At 41.2% G+C, this 16,511-nt stretch overlaps 1 protein-coding gene across 2 annotated transcripts in view; it reads left to right on the forward strand.

Annotated features, from left to right (window-relative positions):
* The first annotated feature begins 2,367 nt into the window (after window positions 1-2,367).
* The window catches only part of MTCL2 (microtubule crosslinking factor 2), a 79,688-nt gene continuing 65,544 nt past the window's right edge, over window positions 2,368-16,511 (forward strand). For both annotated transcript variants that reach the window (XM_075177470.1, XM_075177471.1), the window contains exon 1: window positions 2,368-3,055. In XM_075177470.1, coding sequence (XP_075033571.1) covers window positions 2,573-3,055 — 483 coding nt within the window. In that variant the 5' untranslated portion in view covers window positions 2,368-2,572. The remainder of the gene's footprint in view (window positions 3,056-16,511) is intronic.

Raw genomic sequence — 16,511 nt, forward strand, 5'->3', positions numbered from 1 at the left:
TCTGTAACCCATCCTGCCTGAAGCGGACACCATTAAGTTGGCACCTTTCACTTCCTCTCTGGCTTGTCCATCCACTATTTTAGTTTTATGCAGGATTGCCATGCTGACTAACTTACAGCCAACTTATTATTTCCACCCAACACATTATATATCTGCAGGTGCTGCAATGTGATTTGATATTTACAATGAAGTTTCACTCTAAATGAAACACACAACAGTCTATAACTGAAGAACATAAACGTTTACTGCAAACCTGCACTCAAAACACCAAGATACGTCTTTTGCTTCAAAACCACATGTTGTATGAACATCACCACATGTAAGCCTGAAGATTGTATTGTCCCTTCCCCTAGAACTGTTGTTCTCTCGCAGGTACGTGCAAATGGAAACAAGCTCTGGAACAAAAAAAGAGTTTGCTGGGTTCCCATGAAAACAGCAGAACCTGAATCCCGTCAATATCATCATCATTTATATAGCGCCAGCAAATTCCGTAGCACTTTACAATTGGGAACAAACATTAATAAAACAATACTGGGTAATACATACAGACAGAGAGGTAAGAGGGCCCTGCTCGCAAGCTTACAATCTATGGGACAATGGGAGTTTGAAACACAAGGGCATGTGCTACATCACATTGCACACTAGACCAGCTAGAATGCAAAGGTAAAAAGTATTGAGTGGGCTGTGTGATCAGTCACACAGCAATGTTGGTCAGAGGGTTGTTTTCTTGTGTTAGCTGTGCAGAGGATGGTAATAGGGTAACCTAGGGAGATTAAGATGCTGGTTGAGGAATATCATAAGTTTGTCTGAAGAGGTGGGTTTTCAGTGAACGCTTGAAGGTTTGAAGACTAGAGGAAAGTCTTACTGTGCGAGGGAGGGAATTCCACAAAGTGGGTGCAGCCCAAAAAAAGTCCTGTAACCGGGAATGGGAGGATGTGATGAAAGTGGAAGAGAGACGCAGATCTTGTGCAGAACGGAGGTGTCGAGTTAGGAGATATTTTGAGACAAGTGAAGAGATGTATGTTGGTGCAATTTTGTTGACAGCCTTGTAGGTTAGTGGAAGAATTTTATATTGCATTCGTTGAAAAAGAGGAAACCAATGTAGAGACTGACAGAGTGGCTCAGCAGAGGAAGAACGGTTTGAGTGCAAAATAGATTGTAGGGGTTCAAATCCGATTTTGAGAAGACCAATAAGGAGGGAATTGCAATAGTCTATGCGGGAGATGATAAGTGCATGAATTAAGATTTTTGCATTGTCTTGTGTGAGATTTGTACGTATTCTGGAAATGTTCTTTAGATGTATGTAACATGAATTAGATATAGAGTCGATGTGGGGAAAAAACGATAGTTGTGAGTCAAGGATTACACCTAGGCAGTGAGCTTGAGGGATGGGATTTATGGTCATGTTATCAACAATCAATGCTGATTAATTTAACCAGTGTGGAACCCGCTATCGGTGCTGAACCCCTGGACACCACCACTGACAGGTGATGTCAAAACTTCACTTAATAGCTAAATTGCTGTTCCAATTCTGCAGAGTGCATACACACTGCAGAACTGTAACAACATTGTTCCATCGCTGAAGGATATTTTCAGTTAAGTATGAAAATCTCGATCAACGATTTTGTGCTTTGAAACGATAATCGTTCACCGTATAAGGGTACACTCTGCTGTGATATCGGGCCAATCAGTTGTTTATCGTCTGCTGAAAACACAGTATGGTGTACTCAGCCTTAGGCGTTTAAAAATCTGTTGACATGCTTTGTTTTTCTTTTAAACCCCAGTTATTTGTATTGATGCTTAGTGACATAATAAGGGTAGACTAACTGAATGTAGTTTTAGAATGGTGAATGTATACATTGTGCCTGTATAAATATTTCCTATCATTGGGCTTCTCTATTATATGGCTATTCTTAAACCAGTGGAAGGCTTGTTACATAAATAAGTCCCGCCAATTCTTGCTCTGTATATTACACTGTACCATGCATAGCACATGCACACAACTAGTATCCAGTGATCGCCCTGTGTGCGCCTGGATGTCATTTTAAGAGACATTTGTCAGAAAACAGCATTAAAAACGTCACATGCATTCAATGTGGACCCCAGCGCTGTTGTAAAAGACTCCTAGGCATCATGCCACATGTCTCCAGTGGTCTTTACACACTTCTGCATTTAGAGTCACACATTGTTATCCATAGTTCTTTCAGCAGAGCACCCACTCAGCTCCACACACACTGCCAACACTCCTGTCCTCATGTATGTCCCTGACATTGGCTATTGATCATGCAGCCATCACAGTCACACACACGATGCTGGAGGCTGCTGCAGGATGTGCCCCCTCCCTGGTCTGGGCCGGTCCTCTGCTCTCCGGCGCCTCCCCCTCCTCCCAGCAGTAAATGAATCCGATGCTCACAGAAGACACATCAGCGTCCGTTATATGACTCCTCGCTCCGTGCATAGACACTGACAGCACCGGGGGCAGCGGCCGGAGCTCTGCATTGTGCATCCAGCAACACAGCGCGACCACCGGGAGCAGCGCACGGAGCCCCGCGTCCACTGGGAGATCCCGGTGATGGAGCCGGCAGGGCCCGGCGGGGGTGCTCCTCCCCCGGTACCCGTAAAGAAGAAGCTCAACCGGGCTCCGTCCCCGGCCCGGCCCAAGGACTTAACCGGGTGGTCTCTATCCAAGGGTCGGAGATCCTCTCCGGTCTCCCTGTCTGTCATCCCCCCGGGACCCCGCAGATCGCTCCCGTCTCCCGGCAGCAAGAAGCAGCCGGTCCCTGCGCCGCGTACGGGTGGAAAGGCCAAGGTCCAGGGGCCCCCGGGTCCACGGAGGGGAATGGACAGCAGCTCGGAGGGGTCCTGTGCCTCGGAGGAGAACAGCAGCAGCAGCCGGGGGAGCAGCGAGGAGGGTGGGGTGTCTGGGGCCTCCAGCCGCATCCAGCTCAGCACCTCGCTGGCCTTCTCTGACCTGACCGAGGACATGCTGGATGGGGGCACCGAGGGGCTCATGCGGGAGATGGAAGAGCTGCGCTCCGAGAATGACTATCTGAAGGTGAGGGACCGCATGGGCGGGGCTGGATCCTCGGGGAGGGCGTGGCCATAAGCCCAAGTGGCGCTAACACCTGGTTTATACTACAGTTCCCACATAGGTTTGGTAGGGTGCTGCTAGGCTACATGAGTTAATTTAGACCATCCATCATAGAGTACCTACAGTATGACCTATGGTGTGTGATAATTAAGTGAAAGAAGTACTGATCCCACAGATTTGGCTTTACATTTTTTTTTCCCATATTTGTATGTTGAGTAAAACATTTAGAATGTGAGCTTTCACAGCAAAATCAGTTCTTTTTATGCTGGTAGATGATGAGGACTTTTAAAGACCTTGACATCATGTGGATAGTATCTGTGGGTTTCCTCCCACAATCGAAAGACCTACTAGTAAGTTAATTGGCTGATATCAAATGGACCCTAGTCTGTCTATGTGAGTATGTTAGGGAATTTAGACTTAAGCTCCATTGGGACAGGGACTGATGTGAGTTCTCTGCACAGTGCTGCAGAATTAGTGGCGCTATATAAATAAATGATGATGGTAGTAATAGCCGTAACAAAATAAACGTGAAAATTTACATTGTAACTGAAATTGTCTTGGGGAAATGGATAAGTGGAAGGCTAAGATTATGGAACAGAAACAACATTATAATAACCATGATTCAGTAATGTTAAAAGGGTTTGTTTGGGCATGAAAAGATAGCAGTACTGTTGTAAATTAATGAAATATGGTGGTGTATGGTGACAAGGGCATGAATGCAGGAAGTTGTTTAGATTCCTCCAGCTTGTTATATCAGCTGTCGGTAGAGGTTTTGCACCAGGTGTCCCCTGATAGTGTTTTCTGAGGACAGATTCATTGGAGACAGACAAGTGTGAACGTTTATACCATTTTTGGAGTTTTCAAAAAAAAAAAAAAAAGCTGTTTTATTGGTACTAAATGGGTGACACAATCCCAAAAAATAGATGAACTGGCTGGCAAGTCAGGACTGTTCTTAGTATAGCTGGTTATGACAGCATAGCGTAGCTGGCTTTTGTCAAAACCTCTCTGCCTGTCTGTAATACCCAGGCTATATTTTTTTTTATTACTGTGTCATTCCAAATTGTAAAGCTCTATGGAATATGTTGGCGGGATATAAATAAATGTTAATATCATTCATAATAATAATTATTATTATAACAAAAGCAATCTTAGGCAGCCTGTGTCTCTCCAGCTGCTGTGAAACGGTAAGTCCCAACCTTTGGTTGACAAGGCATTATGGGACTTGTTGTTCCCTGCAGTTTGAGACCAAGGGCTAGATTTACTAAGCTGCGGGTTTAAAAAAGTGGGGATGTTGTCTATAGCAACCAATCAGATTCTAGCTTTCATTTATTTAGTACCTTCCACAAAAGGACAGCTAGAATCTGATTGGTTGCTATAGGCAACATCCCAACTTTTTCAAACCGCAGCTTAGTAAATCTTGCATACGTCTTGTAGCATTAACGTATCTTCTCTATATAACTTCTCTCCACTAATATCTAACATTGAATATATTTACATTGGTCTTTATACCCACTTTCTTACATTTTGTTTGCAATGGTTTATGCTATATAAGTTCAGCTGCTCGTCATCCTAAAAATACAATTTAGAAAGAGTATTGGCAAGCTTAGATGTTATTATACGTGTTACATGTAAAGTGCTCCCCCCTTGCTCTTTGGAGCTCTTTGGCTTGCATTACTCTCCTGGGTGGTCATATGTATATATTTACTGTATGGCTTATTATAAGTCCATTTCATTATGCCTTGCTTAATAAGCTGTGGTTTGACTCAGACCTATTGTCTTCCTTTCAGCAACTTCTCTATTCCCAATTGTTTCTGTGCTTCCCTGGTAGCAAGCTTTGTTTCCCCTGTGTATCCCTTCTGCCTGCCTGATCTCATCTCTGTCCATATATAATATCATATATAATAACATGTGCATCAAGTCACACTGCTCTGTGTAATTATAACACAGTTTCCATTCACATCTGTTAACTCTGTATGAACAGGGAGGCTTTGTGTTCTGGAAGATTGTAATGTTTATGAAACTAGTTGGGTAATAAAAGTGTAATTTTTTTATTTTGTTGATGTACATTTCTTCTACTACAAGATATCTATCTCTGTCTGTCTGTCATCCCCAGTTTGTTCTTTTAAATCCAAACTGCTTATTTTCAAAACGAGCCGTTCCTTTGCCATGTCCGCTCTGATTGGCTCAGTTTACAAGCTTTCTACATACACAAAGACACACAGGATGTTCTCCCCCTTGGTGCACTGTGCCATAATTACTGCCAGATGATCTCTGGTGCTTGGGACAGTGTGCGACCCAAAATTCTCATACAGTTACTCTCTGTCTTGTGAATCATTAGGTTAAGTCACCCGGAAACTACTGTAACTCAGCACTTAATGTATGAGTATCTATTCGTGCATTTCAATACCAGATGAGAGGGTGCTGCATCTTGCTTAGTCAAGGGAACAACCTCATTTTGGACAGTGGGTCATTTTAAAATAACTTGTTAAATATAACAGATTACACTACAGGCTGTTAGTGTCTGCATGTGCTTCTAGCTATTTGCAAGGAGATGCATCCAGCGGTTTTGCTTACACTGTTTGTTTCTGCATGCTTGTGCATGTTTTTGTCTGTGTTTAGAGTGAATACATTAGGTAGGAGGGCTCTGGTTTGACTGTCACTGATAGCCTTATTCCAGCTAAATATAAAATGTAATGAGTCTACTGACAATTCTGTTACATAGACGTCATATAGCCCCAGGAAACCATCCAGATAATGAGACTTATTACCGTTTCCTTCAAATCACATTTTTCTTTTTAGAAGCCTAATGTAAAATTGTATTTAGAAACAAGCTCCCCTCCATCCCCCAAACTATACATTACTGGTGGTCTGGGGCTACATAATATCTCTGTGTTTGCAATACCCTATAAATTTAGAGCATCCAATGAGGATTATAGACTTATAATATATATGTTTGGCAGCTATTCTTAATTATCCTATACTAGTAATATATAATTGACTTTTGTGTAACAAATGTCTGTGAAAATGTCATGTGCTGATTATTCACTTTACTGTTATTAGCTACTGCTACACGTCATGTGACCCTCGCTGTCAGTGAATGCTCCAAGACTCCGCCACTTTCTCTGAACTCTGCTGGTCCAGGCAGTGTGTGGGCATTTCCTGAGTTATAGGAGTATTTCTGTAACAGCTCTGGGAAATGTATGTTTGTGTGTGTACATCAGTGTGTTGTTTTGTATCAATGTGTGTCTGTGTATCACTGTCTGCTGCTGCTGCTTTATTTCTGCTTGCAGGGGAATAAATGGCTCAGTATTATGAAATAGCTGGAAAATTTGAAATGCTTGTCATTTTTCTTTGCAAGTCCTACTCAACTTTCTATCCCTACCCCCAAAAAGCTTTGAAATATATTATCTGTCAACCTGGTTGATAACTGGATAAAGAATTTTTATATAACCAATGGAGTGTGATTTTATTTATATATATATATATATATGTATAGAGGTTGATGTTGTAACTGTGCCCAGCTGTGGCATGGTGACCAGCTAAATGCATGGGTCTGAAATGGTGCATGAGTCTCCTGCACTAGCCAGTTCCCCTCCATCTACATACAACGGTGCACTGACTGGTATCATTGGCTTATTGGTGTGTTCCATTGCCTATAATCCAACAGTTTGTTCCTGCTTGGTCTTCTGTCTCTCTCCATGGTACCCAGCCAGCAGTATCAGCAGTGTTGTTTCCAGTCTAAACACATCTGACTTGGGCACAAGACTTGGAGACAACTTAGTTCCAGTAAACAAATCTAGCTTCAAGAGAAAGGTGCCGCTAGAGGTTGGTCACTTGTGTTTCTGATGGAATACACAGAAAAATCTATATATTGCAGAATAAAATACACAATTGACTGAAAGCCATTCCATAGTGTATTATAGAGGGCTAGTTATTAGCAACCATTCAATAAATAACTTTGTTGTTTCTCTCTCCTTTTGTCCTCGTGAGCTCTAGTACGAATGCTCCTCTCTTGCATTATGATGTAACCATTGTGAGGTAACACTAGCTAATGCTCCCTGAGAATTCTATACATGCTAGTCATGTGCATAACCATTTCAATAATACAAGTCAAGCCACTAATGTATTACATCTCTAAGCCTGTGTATTATTGAAATTGATTAAATTAAACATTAAAAAGTTAAATGTTTACACTGCATTAACTATATCCACCATGATCCTATTCACCTATTTGCAGGTTGACATGTTAGGAGGGAGGTGCCCTCTCTATCTAACCTGTGTGTGATAATTATGCAGTCTTACATAGAATTTGAAAGACAGATGAGAACTACTTGGCCCATCTAGTCTGCCCAATTTTTAACCTATGGTAACCTCAAACTATATTTGATCCTTTATCCTTTGTAAGGATATCCTTATGTCTATCCCAAGAATGTTTAATTTGTTCTGCTGTATTAGCCTCTACCACCTCTGATGGGAGGATATTCCACTTATCCAATACCCTTTTTGTGAAGTAGTTTTGCCACACATCCCTCCATTCTCAGTGCATGTCCTCGTGTTCTAATACTTCTCTTCCTTTGAAGAATGTTTCCCTCCTGTACCTTGTTAGAAACTTTCAAATATATCAAGGGTTTTATCATGCCCCCCCCCCCACCCCTTTCTCTTCTCTGCTCCAAACTATACATATTAAGATCTTTTAGACTTTCCGGTTAAGTTTTGTGCTGTAGGCCATGCACCATCTTTAGTTGCCCTACTTTGTACAGTCTCTATCTTTCTGGAGATATGGCCTCCAGAACTGAACACAGTATTCTAGATGAGGCCAATGACCTATACAGTGACATTATTACTTCTTTCTTTCTGCTACTTATTCCTCTCCCTATGCAACCAAGCATCTGACTTGCCTTAGTCTCAAGTGCATGATTTTGCATTAAACTGTAGTTGCCACTCTCTTGATCATTCCTGTAGTCTGCTTAGATCATCGATCATTTGTTTTACCCGTCCTGGTTTGTCTATTGCAAAAATGGCATATTTTCCCTTCAATACCACTTGTAATGTCACCAATGAAGATATTAAGAAGCGCTGGTCCAAGTACAGATCCTTGCGGTACTCCACTGATAACCTTGCCCTGTGAATGCACTCCAGTTCTTGTTATTCAGTAATGCACTGTGTAATGTATTCATGGGCAAGACCAGTGATGTCACAGAAGCTTAGTTGACCTGTCCACTTTCAAATAAGGGGCTTCCATTTATTAAATGAGGGTGAAACATACATATTTGCCAATACAACGTGGTATCTGTGAGCTTTAGTTTAGAAGAAACCTGGACTACTGCTGATTATTCCTATTTAGTTTGGTTGATTTGAGCAACTGACACTATTATGTAACCTTAAGACTGTGTGAAGATAGCCATTCAATGCTATGGGGAGAACATCGCTGGAGGGGAATATTCGGATACCCCTCTGGCAACGTTGCTGCTCTCCCCTGCGCTGTTTAGTGCAAATGGCATCTGCACATGGGAAACCCTAGGTTCAGACCCAAAGTCTTCATTAGAAAACAGTCATCACCGGGACAGTGCGCACCTATTGTATGCACTGTCCCGATATGACTTTTATAGTAACTATAGGGACAATCTTCCTTCCTTCAACTAAGTATAAATATGTTACATTACATTTCAGTTTTATTTTGATTTTCGGGGGTAGGTACTGCACAAGATCCACAGTAAGGTTATTTTGTAACACTAGTCTCTGTTTTATCATCTGAAACAAGATGGAGTTGTAAATGTCATCAGGCTCTTGATTATTTTACATTCCCGCTATGGAATTAAAATCTTGACTTCAAATCGTTCACCATAGCAACCAGATCAATATATACATTAAGCCCTTCGGGATTCATTGCCTGTAGTTGTGTAATTCATTACATTTCATGCTAGCTCAAGTCCTTTCGCCTTTAACCTCACACACTGCTTTGTAATACTGTCAGGGTTTACACAAGCTGCATTTTGCTTCATAAGGTGGTTTCCTTGTAATAATGGAATTATTCTTCTATGCTATACACATCTTCTGTGCAGCCATCAGTGTGCCCATCCTCATTCATGCTCTCTGGTTGTCCAGTAGTCTCTAATATTAATGTTTACTTTCTTCCTGTCTGTTTTCTTTACATAATTTTTCCTCTTTCATGATTATCCCTCTGAATTTCTATTTGTATAGGAACAGAATATCCAAACATAAAGATCTGTTACACATTGGTACGTCATCACTTTTAGATTGACTTTACTGTTTAAGACACAATGGGGGGAATTCAATTGGGCGCGTTATGGGTGAAAGTAACACGGCCTGCACACTATTACCGTTATTACGGTAATAATGCGCTTTATTAGCGTTATTACGGTAGTTTCAACGCCGACTTTTTGCTCGCAGCTCCCTGAACTGTAATAGTTTTAACACCGCGGAAATTCGGGAGGAATTGAATTCCCCCCTATGGGGGGAACTCAACCACTATTGATGTCCTGTCGGAGCATCACGTGATGAGACTCTGGAATGATGGGGTACTAAAACATCACTGATTTTTGCTTACACCTCATAATATTAATACCCACATGTGCATTCAGGTGCACATCACGTGCTGCTCCAATGGGACTTTGCATTGAATTCCTCGAGTGGTGTTTCCTATTTGTGGCTTCAATTCTTTGATGTGAAATTGAAGCCACAAATAGGAAACACCACTAAGTTTAAAATACAAACTCTTATTATATAGATAGAGGATCTGCTAATAACGTTTACAGATATAGGTGTATGTACAAGTCTTGGCAGAACCTAATTTTGAAATATTTACATTTGCTATGCCACTGAGTTCAATATGTTGTCATGTGTTACCTGCTGTTAAGGGATCTTCATGCCAGTGAGTAACTTAACTTGGCAGTGACACCACATGTCAAATGCGTTTGACAAGCGGTGGTAAACAATCTGTAGCAGTTGTGGGCCTCCATTGACCCCATTATATTTGTGTTGGACAAACCATAACACACACACTCCTGACTGCAAGTGCAAATGGTAGTGGGTATGGGGTTATTGTAACCAATGGGCTCTATTCTCATGCCTATTTACACATCTTTTCCAGTGTCTAATAATACAATGAAAGCATGCATTTCGATGCCAGTGGGCAAGACCGTAAGGGAGACTGACTGCAGTGCACGTCAATATTTTTAGACAGGAAGCTTGTTGTGGAAATAAGATGTCCTCCATTGCTACAGCTCTATATAAAATATTTACACTTGTAACTTTTTACTATATTTATTTGTGATTGTTATTAGTACCTTTTTTTTTTTTTTTTTTTTTTTTTTTACAGAAGCCAACTTTTATATTTTAGTTTTAGAGGATTTAAGCAGTGGGTTTGTTAGCCAAGAGCCCAACAATCTATTGTGAGCATTGATGATAACTGGCACAAGTTAGGTTAGATCCTGGTATAACATGATAATAAATCTTACCCTGTGACGTGTGCTTTACATTTGCTAGTAGTAATTTACATAAACGTGACTAATTCCTTGTTGCAATTATTCGGAAATCTCTTCCTCCTGCAGCATCATGTCTGTTTTGGATGACTGCCCCTCTACCTCTTTGAATGTCTGGCCAACGACTAAACATTTGTCATTAAAGCTTCCTCCATCAAGTTGTGACACGTTTTTTGCTATGATGATATCTTTTGTATGATAAACACCAGCAATGTTGTACAGGTTTGTTGTGAAAGTCTGCAGGATAATATCTGTTTATGTTGGGACTATTGGGAATCTGCTAGTTGTTGGGATGGCTGAGAATGTGCCGTTTTGTTTATACTAAATGAAAGTCGTACTCTGCTTTGTAATGATCACCTCTCCTCCACATTCCCTATGAAGCCTTAATATTTCAAGTCTGCCTATGTCATATACGCTAGGCATAAGAGTACTCCAATAAAGTGACTGTTCAAAACGTTTAGTCTCCTTCATATAAATAATCCTATCTGTTGTCAACCTATAAATAGAAGAGAACAACTCTTCCTTCACAATCAAGTAACATGTTCTATATGGTTATTTTCATAATACAGTGCAAATAGTTCTCCTTGGTGTAACCACACAACGGTTACAGTGGTCCTGTCACACACATTGTAGGCAGCCATTTTATGTGCTGTATTAAGCCGCTAATGTCCTCACTGTTGGTTCAATACAACATTTGTAGTTGACAGGTGTTCTGTAAATGCAGATATCTGGTTACTATGGGTCAAAGCAAATCATTGCTCTTTGTAATATGGGCAATAGAACCTTACACGTCTGGCAACATGTGTGCTTTGTAATATACAGATTCCCAACATGCTTGTTACATATGGCCAGGGACCCTGACTTCTCTCATAAGTATATATTTGTTTTTTTCCTTATTTTTAGAGGGACCCACACGATAACTTTTGTGTTTTGTAACATATAGTCTGCCGTTCCCGTAAAACATGTGGACAGAAGAATTATAGAGAGTAATACTGAAGCATCAAATCCATGATCTCTAGCTTAAGCGGTGGTACACGCTCTTACGACTGTTTAAATGACGACACTACTTACCCCGGCACGATGAAACCGAAGACCTCATTGCCGACTGAGTGGAAAGACTGACAGCTTGAAAGGAAGACTTTTTACTAAATTGCGGCAGCGGATGATCCCGGCAGCGTCCGAGGGCGTCAGGTTGAAGGGACACTCTGTCATCCCACCTCTTAAGGCAGTAATTTAGAGGCGCCGCCTGTACAATGTACATGGCTTATTAACCAACCCTGTACAGACGGCGCCTCTTTAAATTACTACCTTAAGAGATGAGATGGCAGAGTGTCCCTATAATCTGACGCTATCGGACGCTGCCGGGATCTTCAGCTGCCGCAATTTAGTAAAGTCTTCCTTTCAAGCTGTCGGTCTTTCCACTCAGCCGGCGGTCAGGTCTTTTGGTTTCATCGTGTCGGGGTAAGTAGTGTCGTCATTTAAACAGTCATTATATAGTACCCAACCAAGCTTAAGAGATAAGTTCTATAGAGTGGGTTAAAAGTTTAATTTCATCAGCATATGAATATGTTGGAAGATAATGTTGTTTATATGTACTATGTGTAGTGTGATGTAGTTTTCCTCCTGTTAAGTGTGGTTTGAGAATTGCCTAATTTCTGTCAGTCATTCAGTCCCCATGCACGCCAGAAATATCTCACTTATTTTGAAAGCTTTACAATCCCTAGTGGATCCTAGAACAGAATCTGTAAAACACACCTAATGTTTCATGTATTTCAATTTGTATTTATAATTATTCATATGTGCTGAGACTTAAACTAATAAGAACTGTGATTTAGCTTCAGCAGTGAGGTTTTTAAATATAGTTGACAGATGAAACCGTTTGCTTTGCCAGTTCTTATTTACTGGCAATTTCAGCTCATTTCAAAGGCACTGGATTACAGCAATTGTTGGCAGCTGTGTGCAGGGTGTTACCAGCAAACAAAGACTTCACTAAAATTGTGTAAATCTTTTGTGCTGCATTCTTTTCTTTTTTTTTTTCTTCAAGAAATTATTTTGTACATTACATCGCCACGTGTGTGTGTATATGTATATGTATATATATATATATATATATATATATAATCATCAGCTATTTATATAGCGCCAATAATTCCGCAGCGCTGTACAGAGAACTCACTCACATCAGTCCCTGCCCCATTGGGGCTTACAGTCTAAATCCCCTAATATACAAACACACACAGACTAAGGTCAATTTAATAGCAGCCAATTAACCTACCAGTATGTTTTTTGGAGTGTGGGAGGAAACCGGAGCACCCGGAGGAAACCCACGCAAGCACGGGGAGAACATACAAACTCCACACAGATAAGGCCATGGTCAGGAATTGAACTCATGATCCCAGTGCTGTGAGGCAGAAGTGCTACCCACTGAGCCACCGTGCTGCCCACAATAATACCGCTCATTTCCCATAGACAACTTTAAATATCACTGTATCCAGCAGAACCCACATATATAATGTCTGTACATTATAAGCACTTCATGGTCACATGTTACACACGCCACATCACACCGCCATATTGACAACCTGACCAGGCATCTAAATCAAAAAAGTGTCCGATATCCTGACACCTCTGGTACAGACAGACGTTATCATGTCCCCCAGACACATTCTTCTAACATTCACTTATATATCTGTCGTTGGTTAATTGTAGCAGATTGGCTTTATTTAAGGTACTGTCTAAATACTTTTTTCTCTTTTTGTGTTCAAGTAATTTAGCATTTACAATTTTTTTTTTTTATAGAAAATGACACACAACTGAAAATTATTTTTTTTGTTTAAAATCATTACCCAGCAGTCAGCCATTTGGTGCCTCTTATGGAGTACTCCAGAAGACAACTGACCACAGTCGGCTCCCTAGCTCCACGCCTATCTGTAGAACCTTCATTTCTTTACTTGATCTTTAATCTCTCCTAGCGGGTTGGTCGGCTGAAATAAAGTGGTCACTGGACAGTTTCATCATGTTATCAGTAGCTGTATTGCTGTGCACTGCCTACCACAATAACAGCACAGGACTTGGTATATATGATACAAACAAGAAAGACATACTAGTCACAATAAAAAATGAATAAAATTTGAGACCCACTGACTTTGTATAAACAATGTAGCAGAATTGGGGGAGTATATGCCAATAGCGGCCAGCATGCAAAAGCAATACCCAGCAAGTATCACCAGTACCCAACATACTAACCCAGAAACTGACAGCTCTATGTCAATGAGGCCAGGAATTTCCACATTTAAGCAAGCCCCTGTTTCCATCCTCAGGGCACATTATCTAGTTGTCCACTCCAGGTGTATGTTCATTTTGTATTTATATTAAAATGAATACAAAAGCTGCAATTTGATCACTACATTTGTTAACGTTTTATTTTGATTCTGTATCAAATCAACCCTACAGCACTTAACCCTTCTAACCGTCGTTCTTTCCTCCCCACATACACTCGGTCCTCACCCCTGAACACTTTCACATACACGCTTTACCTTGAGGCTGTAATTTGGCATGCGTTCCAGTGCTGTCAGCAGATCCACCTTCCTCTTGTTCTGCAGGTCTGCTCCCGCTCTGCAGCGCTTCTAGGCAAGAGTCAGACCTAACCATCTGTGCTGGACAGGTGTCCCCAATGAAACCTCTTGTCCTCCCATGTCTAAGACTGACACATCCGTCAGTGTTGAAGTCACCAGAATTTGAACAGTGGTCAACCACTGGCATTTGGAAAGCACCAGAGACACTGCATGTCCAGCACTATTATTGTGATGGTAAAAACTGCTTGCACTTGTGGCCTGAGGCAAGGGGGTCAATGAAGGATACTTCATGGACACAAACGCGCTCGCCGGCAGTGAACATAAGTAAATGGCAGCGCCCAAGAAATGCAGCCGCCACAGCGCGCAAGTGGGTGTTGATATTTGGAACCAGTAGATTCTAATCCCAAACCGGTCTCTGTGCTTTTATTAGCATAAAAAGAACCCTAGTAAAAGCATGATTTTTAATGCAGGGACCTAATTCTAGACAACTGGATACCTGGAGTTTTCCACCCCGTATAATAATGTGGTGTTTTTTTTTAAAAACTACCCAAAACAATCAATAAAAAAAAAATCACTTGTGCATTTGGCTGCATGATTTTGTTTCGTTGACAGATTTGTCCTTAAGTGTTCCCAGTTCTACCCCAATCACACTACAACAGGATGAACGGTCCTCTCTATTAGTGCTAAATCTCGCCACACTTTTACTAATTTCTATATACAATATGTGTAGTGTTTTACAGTACTGGTAAGTTTTATACAGTCACACATTAAGGTAGTGCAGTTCAATTCAATCTGTCATGTGGTGAAAAATACTTTAATACATTGTGATGGGTGAGTTATACATTGCCATTTTATATATGGCACAAAGCAACCACTTTATAACATTACTTCGTATAAGTTTCTGTGTCTTTTCTGGGTGGTCTTGTTGGGTGTTTGAACTTTCTTACATTAAGGCAGTGGTAGGCAACCTGATACACTTCAGGGGCCACATAGGGTGGCCCTCTAACCTTCAGAAGGGGTGTCAATTACCTTTAATCTAAATAATAAGTTAAAACATTGCATTTAATCAAAGTTAGACAACACAGTTGGACAAACATTGGACTAAATTTGACTTGCTTTTACTCCCAGCAATAAGCAACATCTGCCACAGCCTATTTCTGCACTACTTGTCTATTTATATGGAATACTGCTAAGAGGTAATTCTTAAAATACCCTTGCTTTTTGCTTTTACCCCTTTTATCACAATGTTTCACAAATTGCTTTTCTTAGTCTCATTTCATGGCATGATCTTTAGGACTGTGTCATCTTTCACCCCTCCACCAACACACAAATTTGTTCATATTGCACCTGCATTACTCCACTCACCTCTATTTAACACCCATGAACTGTTGTCCTATTTATTATCTCTAACAAGTACAGCCTCCACCTGTCGCCAGAAAATAAAAGGCCACACATCTTACAATCCCCTTGCCTATCTTTCGCTCACTCTGCTTCTATTAGCTGGTGATATATCACCTAATCCAGGTCCCCCACACTCCTCACACACACATACATCAGAACACTACCGTTCTATAGCAAACCTCAAACACATCACCTGTCTACCCTCTCTTCCCAAGTCCTTTAAATGTGCCCTTTGGAATGCACGATCTGTTTGTAACAAACTTACCTCCGTTCATGATCTCTTCCTCTCAAAAAACCTCAACCTTCTGGCAATAACAGAAACATGGCTCATGCAATCAGACACTGCCTCACCTGCAGCACTTTCACATGGTGGCCTCCATCTCACCCACACCTCCAGACCTGAAGGCAGACAAGGAGGTGGGGTTGGACTACTTCTCTCCCCACAGTGCACATACACAGTTCTACCAAATGTCCCATCACTCACGTTCACATCTTTTGAAGTACATGCTATTCGCATTTTTAATCCATTCTCCCTACGTGTTGCGGTGATCTATCGTCCCCCTGGAGCACACCAACAATTTATTGAGGATTTCTCTGCATGGCTCCCTCACTTCTTATCTTCAGACATCCCCACCATCATCATGGGTGACTTCAACATCCCCATTGATAACCCACCTTCCAAAGCTGCTTCCAAACTACTCTCTCTAACATCCTCACTTGACCTCTCCCAGTGGATTGAATCATCTACTCATAAGGATGGCCACTGCCTTGATCTTGTTTTCTCTAGACTATGCTCAGTTTCTAATTTTATTAATACACCCTTCCCCCTCTCGGATCATCACCTTATCAGCTACACTCTCACCCCCACTGCTCTAACCTCTCTACTGTCTAACTCTACCAAGCCTCCTCATACTCGTAGAAATCTTAATTCTATTAATCTTC

This window comes from Mixophyes fleayi, chromosome 6 (assembly GCF_038048845.1).
Source record: "Mixophyes fleayi isolate aMixFle1 chromosome 6, aMixFle1.hap1, whole genome shotgun sequence".
NCBI classification, from domain to species: Eukaryota; Metazoa; Chordata; class Amphibia; order Anura; family Limnodynastidae; genus Mixophyes; species Mixophyes fleayi.